Source organism: Camellia sinensis, chromosome 9 (genome assembly GCF_055761805.1).
Source record: "Camellia sinensis isolate YWXY chromosome 9, ASM5576180v1, whole genome shotgun sequence".
Classification (NCBI taxonomy): Eukaryota; Viridiplantae; Streptophyta; class Magnoliopsida; order Ericales; family Theaceae; genus Camellia; species Camellia sinensis.
The window spans coordinates 17,727,342-17,737,047 of record NC_138969.1 but is presented as its reverse complement, the minus strand read 5'-3'; the positions used below and the strand labels follow the sequence as shown (position 1 = coordinate 17,737,047).

At 31.0% G+C, this 9,706-nt stretch overlaps 1 protein-coding gene across 1 annotated transcript in view; it reads right to left on the bottom strand.

The window, feature by feature from the left end:
* Positions 1-256: 256 nt before the first annotated feature.
* Positions 257-9,706, bottom strand: part of LOC114294643 (uncharacterized) — a 29,749-nt gene continuing 20,299 nt past the window's right edge. The window contains exons 5-9 of the mRNA XM_082888811.1: positions 5,258-5,530; positions 2,774-3,134; positions 2,180-2,221; positions 1,270-1,390; positions 257-625 (exon numbers count right to left, since the gene is read on the bottom strand). Coding sequence (XP_082744937.1) covers positions 606-625; positions 1,270-1,390; positions 2,180-2,221; positions 2,774-3,134; positions 5,258-5,530 — 817 coding nt within the window. The 3' untranslated portion in view covers positions 257-605. The remainder of the gene's footprint in view (positions 626-1,269; positions 1,391-2,179; positions 2,222-2,773; positions 3,135-5,257; positions 5,531-9,706) is intronic.

Here is a 9,706-nt window from a genome sequence, read left to right as displayed (position 1 = left end):
TTGTTCAATTTATCACATTTTTCACCCAAAAAAACAAAAAAAAATAGACAACAATTGTGTTTTTTTTTTTAAAAAAATTTATGCATTTTTCTTGTGACAAACATAAGAAATTAAATAAGTTATAATTATCAAATTGACCTAATTTTTTGTGTGGATAAAATATATGTAGTGCCCGACAAAATAAACGGTTTGAATTATCAAAACAGGATTCGTAGTGGACTCTACGGCCCCCAACAAACAATATCCTCCAATCCCATATTGTGAACCGGAGGGGATCCGCCTCCTCATTATAATAATAAAAATATTACAAAGAGAAAAGTAGCAGGATATGCTCGAATAGGCATATATAGCTCAAGTGAATTATAGCAAATATGCTACCAATTGCCTAAATACCCCAAACAAGAGTACTTGAAACATCAAACCTGGTAACAAGTTGTTGACAAAATACTGAAACGAAACTCCTCAAAACCACTCACTAACTCACACAAAACATTGATAATAGTACCCAACTAACATAGGTTTCTGCTTATTGTGGCTATCCATTTCATGAAATCGAGAGGATGAGAGTCCCGGAGCTCTTATGGTGCCTGGTCCTCTTCTTGGACTCACTCCTCAAAAATTTGTACTACAGGTAAAAGATATAATACCAGAATCAGCTCACTAGTACTAAATCAAATTGAATTAGCTAGTGTTTGGTTTACCAGAAGAGTCATGTTATGTTATGGTACCCACTCTTCAAAAGTGTGTCAGATACACCTTATTACGTATTTTTATAGTAAATGTCAACTATTTTTTTTGGTAAGAGTTATTATAATTTGTGGTTCAAAAATTTCGCATTTTAGGATAGTCTTATGCATTTTGAGGTCCAAACATTTTTAGTCACAAAATATGTAACAATACCACAAAATATGCAATATTGTCACAAAAATACCTAACATCATTTCTAAACTACGAATTGTTATAACTCTTATCACAAAAATATGTAATATACACTAAAAAATACGTAACAAAGTAGATATGGTATACACCATTAGAAAAGTGTACACCATAGAATTCCCCTCACCGAAATGAGGTGGAATGAAATGGGACGGTCATTCTTTAATCTTCTCATGGTAAGCGATGATTCCATTTACGATATATTTTTCATCATTTTTTTAATGAATAAAACCTGAAAAATGATGGAATGATAATTCCATTCTATTTTATTCTAGTAAAACAAACACTCTCTTAAGAATTTAACAGTACAACTTCTTTGTAACTATTCCATACCTGAAGTTGATGCCAATGCTTTGCCATTGAAGAGATTGTACACATTCGTGAAAGATGATGTCAACATTACTGATAATTCTTGCTCAACGTCTCTTGCTGTTTTTTTTGGTTTGTTAGATCCCTGATAAAAACAAGGGTAAATTATAACCTTATTCTTTTAGTTCGCTTCTTGTTTCAATTTCGTACTTATAATTTTAATTATATCAATTTTGTCTTTGAATTTTGACATTATGTCTATCAGTTCAATTAGTAACATTTTTTTTAAGAAATTGGACAGAAATAAAGTGCAAAACAGTTCATTAAAAATATAAACAATTTCAAATTAGATATCAATTCCTCAATCAATTTGAAGAGAGTGAATGGACTATTTTTCTCATTTATTTCAGTCCAATTTTTAAAATGATAATATAAATTTGAATAAATTGACACAATTTAAATATTTTAATAATAAATTTGATACGATTAAAATTATAAAAAACAAATAAACGCAAAACCAAATTACAGAGACTTTGGTTATGATTTGACCTTCAAACAAATTAATTTGAGACCGATGTTTGATAAAGAAGTTGAATTTCTGAAACTAACCCGTGATGATGGAAGCATTGACCATGAGTCTTCCTTTACTTTTTTTCTCTTTAAGGAAAGTTTTACTCGTGATTTTTTGCAACTTTTCTCTTATGTCAATATAATTTTTATAATTTTAAGTATATTAATTTTGTCTTGTAAATTTTCACTTTGCGTCAATTGAATTTAATTGATGACATCCCCTCAATCACTTTGAGGAGAGTTCCCTATTTAGTCCAATTTTTAAAGAAAATTATCAATTAGACTATATTGATAGACGCAAACAATAAAATTTAAAAATATAATTGATACAATTAAAATTATAAATTGAACTTCATAGACTAACCCCCGAGGATGTGGCATTGTCAACATTTTTGTTGCGAGAGTCCTGTTTCACAAAAAAATAAAACATTGTTAAATTATACTGGTGATATTTGTAATTTATCTATTGTATCAGTATTTTTGTTATAATTTTAATTACTTTTATCTTTTAATTTTTCACATTGTGTCATCCCCTCAATTAGTTTGAGAAGAGTTATCCATTAATTTCAGTCCAATTTTTTAAAGAAAGATTATCAATTGGACTAACTTGACAAATATACAATGTGAAAATTTTAAAAATAAAATTGATAAAATTAAAATTACAACAAACAAATTAGTTAAAAAAATAAAATAAAAAAGGGTTATAATTTCCCTTCAAACGAAGAAGGGCACATATCAGTCTAAACCACGGACAATTAATTTGAAACCAGAAAGTCTAGAGACTTAGACTTCAGTCTAGAATAAATTGTGCAGTGAATATTGAAAGTGTGTATTATGTATCCGTATGTAGAATGAATTTAAATCAGATGTTGATAGCATTCCTGACTTGAAATCAATGTTTGATAAAGAAGTTGAGTTGAATGTCAAAAATTAACCCTTTTGAGCTACTTATCCTTACATTGATGTGGACAATAGTGTTCCTGACAAACGTAAACTGATCCCAATCATCATCTTTGTATTCTTTTTTATCTTGGTGTTCTGAGCAAATGCAAGTGCAAGTGCAAGTGGAAGTGGAAGTGGAAGTGGAAGTGGACTTGCACTTGCACTTGCAGGTATTATTTTTTCGATAACTTAGAATCTCCTTGTAGTCTCCGCGAACTTTTTCTTTCCACCCAGTCGGCCCCCCTCCTGGGCGACGTTCAAGCCATTGGTACTGTGACTCTGAGTACCGTTCTATGGCACGCATCATAACGGGTAGATGAAACCTTTGCATTGGAGTCCTTAGAAGGGGATGGAAGAACAGTTTCGCCAGACTCGGCCTATTAAACCCAAAAAAAAGAAAACAAAAAAAAAAACAAAAAAAACCCATAAAAAGTAAATATAGGAAATGAAGAAAAAGTTATGGCTTCTTTTATTTCAGCGAAAAACATTTTTCAATAGAAAATATTTTCTACATAAAACCTATTTCAAAAAATATTTTTCATAAGAAAACTTTTTCTTATGTTTGGTTGCATTCTTGAAATTAATGCACTAATAATTGCAAGTGGTGGTAATAGTGGCAGCGACAGGGTAGAGGTGTTCGGTGGTTGTTATAGTGGTGATGGCGGCTGTTGTGGTGACAACGACGGTAGCAACATCAGTGGTAGTGGTCGGGTAGATGTGGTGGTAGTGGTTGGGTGGAGGTGGTGGTAGTGGTAGTGGCGGTGGTGGTGGTGTGGCAGCCACAACAATGATGGTGGTGTGGTGGTGGAGGAGGTGGTGGCGACAATGTGATGACATTAGTAAAATTTTAGTTCGGAAAATGCTTTTCACCTTTTAAGAGTGAAAAATACTTTTTGCCCAAATAGGCTTATTTTTTGTTGACCATGAAAAATGCTTCTTTTGACTTTTGTTTTCCGTTGTACTAAATACCAGAAAATGCAAAAAATATTTTCTGGAAAACGTTTTCCGCCGAAATAAATAGAACGTAAATGTAAATCAATTGAGTGAAACATGTCTCATTAGCAATTATTTTAGTGCAAATTATGCCAATAGTCATTATATATACTTTAACGTTTGTGTTATTTTGGTCCTTATAATTTTAATTGGATTGATTTTGATCTTGAATTTTTTACTTTGTCTTGAATTTATCTAATTGATTACAACTGTTAGCATTATTTTATGAACAAATGAGAACATGAGCAACATGTGTCATGTTTTTAGGAATAAAATTGTAAATTTGATCAATTCAGTGAGTTTACTTCAACCGACTCACTGATCTTTTTTTGTAAAAAAAAAACTATAATGGCGTTGTGAATTGGACTAAATTAAAACAAAATTTAAAATTAAGGATCAAAATCAAGCTAATTGAAAGGGGTAAAATATAAGGATTATCGGTATAATTTCTCATTATTTTATTTTATTTTTATTTATTTATTAATTTTCTAATATTTATGTTTGAATTTCGAATTTGTAAAAGAATTTATGAGCAAAAAAATAAATAAATAAATAAATAATTTAAAATAAAAAATTTTAGATTGAGCTTTTTTCATGTTAACATCACAGAATGAGACAATTTTATGGGCTTGTGGAGCCCGTCATTATTCTAATTTTGATGATCTGAATTGTTTATTTTATAGGATCCCAATGTATATTATTAATGAAAAAAATTACTTTGATATGATAATTCTAGATTCGTAATCTTTTCATTTTATCACATTTATCTCCAAATGGACCACAAATTTTTTTTATTTTTTATTTTTTGAAAATAGACCATTCAAACAAACACGATAAAATGAAAATATTACTATTATCGGATTAATCTAATTTTTTTAAGGAGGATGATGCTCTCTAGTCCAAATTTTGGAGTGGAGGATGTTGTTTGGATTTGTGGGGGCTCAGCATAAGCCCTATTTAGATGATCCAAACATTCATTTTGTCAAAGTATTTTGTGTATTTCATTCATACAAAAAATTAAGTTGATCCAATAACTGTAACTTATTAAATTTATCACACTTTTAATAAAAAAAAATTTGTGTTTTTAAAAATAAATCATACATTTTTTAGATAAAAACGCGATAAATTGAGTAAATTACAATTATCATATCGATCTAATTTCTTTTGTAGATGAATTACACAAAGTACCCGACAAAATTAACGGTTTGGATAATTAAAACGGGGCCGGTGGTGGATCCCACATGCCCAAACAATACCCTCCAATCCAGATTTAAATTAGAAGTGATCCTCCTTTTTTTAATGAATGATATATATTGAGAGCCTTATAATATAAACAGTTTGAATTATTGAAAAAAAATTCATCTCATATTGCGATATGAACATGAAAAAAACTCAATCCTATTTTTATTCCGTTTTATTTATTCATAAATTGAATGTTGACCTACAACCTCAAAACATATTAGAGATAAATATATATATATATATATATATATATATATAATCTTACCAATTGTTGATTTTTGGGGCAGCATTTTTATGAAAATGATTCAGCTCAGTACGTGGCATTCTACTTTGTCGATCTTTGACAACGCCAAGTACCTCCTTAAATACCTTCCGCAATTTTTCAAAATCCTCTCCTCTTTTGTCAGGCGATCCACCACGGGCTCCTCTTAGGAAGGCGAATTTCGCCCTATCGTTGACTATTAAAATATCTGTGATTGAGAGGTCTCCATGCCAGTATTTTTGGCTGTGGAGTTGATAGATGCCAGTTATAATGTCACTGCAGTATAATTAATTGAAATAATTAAAACGTTATACTGTAAGTTGTACAGTTGCTGGAAAGAAATATACACATATATATATATATATACACACACACATTAACAGCTTATAATGCGTGTATAATTATAATAAAAAAAAAGTAATTTTATTACTATAACAAATTAAAATTTTAAAGACAAAAATATAGGGACAAAATTATTTTTTAAGAACAAAATATTTTTGTTACTAAACATGTCGTTATTATATTTTTAGTAACAAAACTAGATATTTAGTTTGGGAAGACTAAATAAGTGTACTTTTTGACTTTTTATGAAATATGAGTTGGGTTTGGGTTGGGTTTGAAGTGATGTGTTAGAGAGGTGATGTGACTTAAATAAGATGATATGACTTAAATAGGATAGTAACTTTTTGACTTTTTGTCTTTTTTCAATCATGCCAAACTTGGCCTTAGTAATGAATTATTATCCTTTTGGTACCAAAATTTGTTTGAAAAATAAAGATTGCGTTTAGTAGAGTTTTCTAACTATAATTTTAGAATATGAGTTGTATTTTGAATTTATGAGTTTTGAGATTATGATTTGAGTATAGAAAATTTGTTTGGTGAATGAGTTTTGAAAAAAGTTTTGAATTGAGTGAGAAATTTTTGATGTGACATATGATATGTGATACAAAAACTAACAACTCATAACCAAACACACAATTTAAAAATCTATAAAAAGCTTATAAATTTTTTAAAAAAATTCCAAAAATATTGTTTTATTAAAATAAAAAAAAAAAAGCAATAGTGCCAATTGCAAAAAAAAAAAAAAAAAAAAAAAAAATTCGCATTGTTCAGGACGTCCGACAGGTCAATCTGTGGGATGACCGGCCGGACGTTCGGTGGGACGACCGGTTAAGCCAAATTTAAAAAAAAAAAATCCTGCCTGACACAGAGTGTTTTCTGCAGAGTTTTCTGTTTAGTATGGATATATGATTTGAAAATCCTATCCAAACATGGTATTAGAATGTGTGGATAGAATTATAATTTGAAAATACAATCAAATAGAGCCAAATTTTTTTAGGACCAAATTATTTTGTTTCTAAAAGTACATTTATTAACAAAATTTTTTAATTTTTGTCTCTAAAAATCCCATTTTTTACTTTTCGGAAGAAATTTTTAGCAATTGTTCTCACGACGACAGGAATTAGTTCTCAAATATTTTTCACAACAAAATTTTTATTTTTAGGAAAAGAAAGTTTGGTACTTACCACTCTTATTTGTTATAATGTATAAGAATAATGATAAAATTGTTGGAATTATGGTTTTTATAGGCTTATTTTAGGCTAACTTTGAACCCAAATTTGAGTGGGTCCCACATATTTTTTGGGGTGGGTCCAAGAGGTGACATGTTTCTTATCGCATGGTAAGTCCCACGGTATAAACGGTTCATCAAAACCATTTATGAGTGAATAGGAAGTTGATATTGTTTTCGGGTTCGTGAAATGGACAATTAAAGAGTCAAAAGTGAGTTTCCTTTAAATAGTGGTCCCACATTAAAACTTTAAGAGAGCTTGTGTACGTTTATAAGTTCTAGGTAGACAAACTTAGGTTGGGCCCCAAGGGGCACCCCAAGTTTGTAGAAGGGAGAAATTATGGACAAAGTGGGCTTTGGCTCAAACCACCACACGCACGCTGCCGTTCGACCAAGCCATGCGCCAGTGTGGGTCGAGTCGGTCATAATATTAATTTTTTTGACAAAATTTATTTTCATTTTTTTCCAAAATTTTTTGCGTGAAATTAATTCAAATTTTGCGCCAAATTTGAATTCAATTTTCTGTCCAAAATAGTGCCTCCTCCAGTCCAGCAGGTTCAAACAGATTGACAGTTTGCACCAAACTAGTTTCTTCCAGATAGATTCAAACTGTTTCAAACATATTTGAATTTCTTTCTGCAGCTGTTCAATTCGAAATAAGATCTGTTCATTTCGAAAAGTACCTGTTCGACCTTTCCTAAAGGTCACCAATTTGCCTATAAATACTACAATTATTCCAGCAGTTTGTTCAATTCGAAATTCTCTTGTTTTCCTTCCAGTTTTCCTCACTTGCATAAATTCTCTTCATATTAGTTTTAGACAATAATTTCAGAGAGTATAGAATACAGGTTCGAGTTCGTCGTACAAATTGTTTGCAGTGCCACTACAATCTGTGTAAGATCATTGTATCCTAGGAGATAAATGCCATTTATCCGTAAGCACCGTAACGGGGCGAATCTGTTTTAAGGACAGAGTGTCACACACACGACTTGGTCATTTTTTATACTTAATCATTTCGGTAAATAAATTCTGTAAGTAATTTATTTTTATTTGTTTGATTTGGTTTCAAGTTATTTATTTTATACAGAAGATTATTCCAACAATCTTAAGACAGATTTGAATTATTCTGTTTATACATAATTTTTTTTTTTATTTCTTTTCTTTCTTTCTTCTTCTTACAGAAATTATTTTCTGTGTTTTTACAAAGTAATATTCTGGTTGGAAAATACAAAGAGTAGTAATATACTGTTTATTTTCTTTGACAACTAATAGTAATATACTAGTTATCATTAACAATTTCAGAATATTCATTTGTGAAGTTGGTCAGAAATTAATTTTGGTTTTCAGAAATAATTTCTGAGTTTTCATTAATTAAAATTCTATTTTCAGTATTTTAATTTTTAAAGTATTACAGAAATATTTTTCTGTGTGGAATTAATTTGTTTAAATAAATATTTTATTTTCAAATTAATTAGAAATAAAAGTTACAATTCTTGTTTTTTTTTATTTTTACAGAATTAAATTCCGTGTTTATGGTTTAAATTTTCTGTGTAGTATACAAATTCTAATTATAATTTTGTTTTATAATATAGAATTCATGGCTACTAAAACTAATGCTCAAACCAGTACTGGCATGGTGACTGCAATTGCTCCAACCCCTCCTCCTGTTGTGATTGTGCCAATCAATCACGGTGAAAAGCCAGAGAAGTTCTTAGGAACTGATTTTAAGAGATGGCAGTTGAAAATGCTATTTTATCTTACTACTCTAAACCTGGCGTGCTTCTTCTATGAGAATAGTCCTACTCTGAACAAGGATGAAATCGACTGACAAGTAGTTGCTGCGGTTGATGCTTGGAAACATGCTGATTTCCTTTGCCGGAACTACATCTTGAACGGACTTGATAACACATTATACAACGTCTACAGCCCTATCAAGAAGACAAAGGAACTTTGGGAGTCTTTGGAGAAAATGTACAAAACAGAAGATGCTGGCTCGAAGAAATTCGTGATAGGCAAATTTCTAAACTTTGTAATGGTTGATTCTAAGACTATGATCAGCCAAGTTCAAGATCTCCAACTCATTTTGCATGACATTTATGCAGAAGACATGTCTCTCAGTGAACTCTTCCAAGTTGCTTCCTTAATTGAAAAATTACCATAAGGTTGGAAGAAATTCGAGAACTATCTTAAACATAAGCGCAAAGAAATGACTTTGGAAGAATTGGTAGTGCATTTGTGGATTGAGGAGGACAACCGTAATTCTGATAAGTAGGCTGGTAAGCATCCCATGGAATTTAAGGCAAATATAGTGGAACATGCTCCAAAAGCAAAGAAACGGAAGTATGCTGGAGAAAGTTCTTCATAAGGCTCTAAAGGAGGGAAAACCAAAGAGTATAAGTTTAATGGCAAATGTCACATCTGTGACAAAGAGGAACATCGGGCTAAAGATTGTCGTAGCAAGTGCAAAGGCAAAGGAAGATCAAGCAAGAAGCCTGCTCAAGCCAATATGACCGAAGTGGACAAATTTTCCAATGGTATAGATGACATAAATCTTTTTGCAGTTGTTTTCGAGGCAAACCTTGTCAGAAATCCCAAAGAATGGTGGGTGGACACTGGTGCTACTCGCCACATTTGTGCCGACAAAAAGATGTTCACATCCTATTCTATGGTGGACAACGGTGAACAACTTTTTATGGACAACTCCTCGACTTTTAAAGTTGAAGGATTAGGAAAGATTATTCTGAAGAAGACATCTGGAAAAGAACTCACTCTCAACAATGTGCTGCATGTACCAGACATTCGCAAGAATCATGTTTCTGAATCTCTATTAAGTAAAAATGGGTTTAGGCTAGTTTTTGAAAGTGACAAATTTGTACTTACCA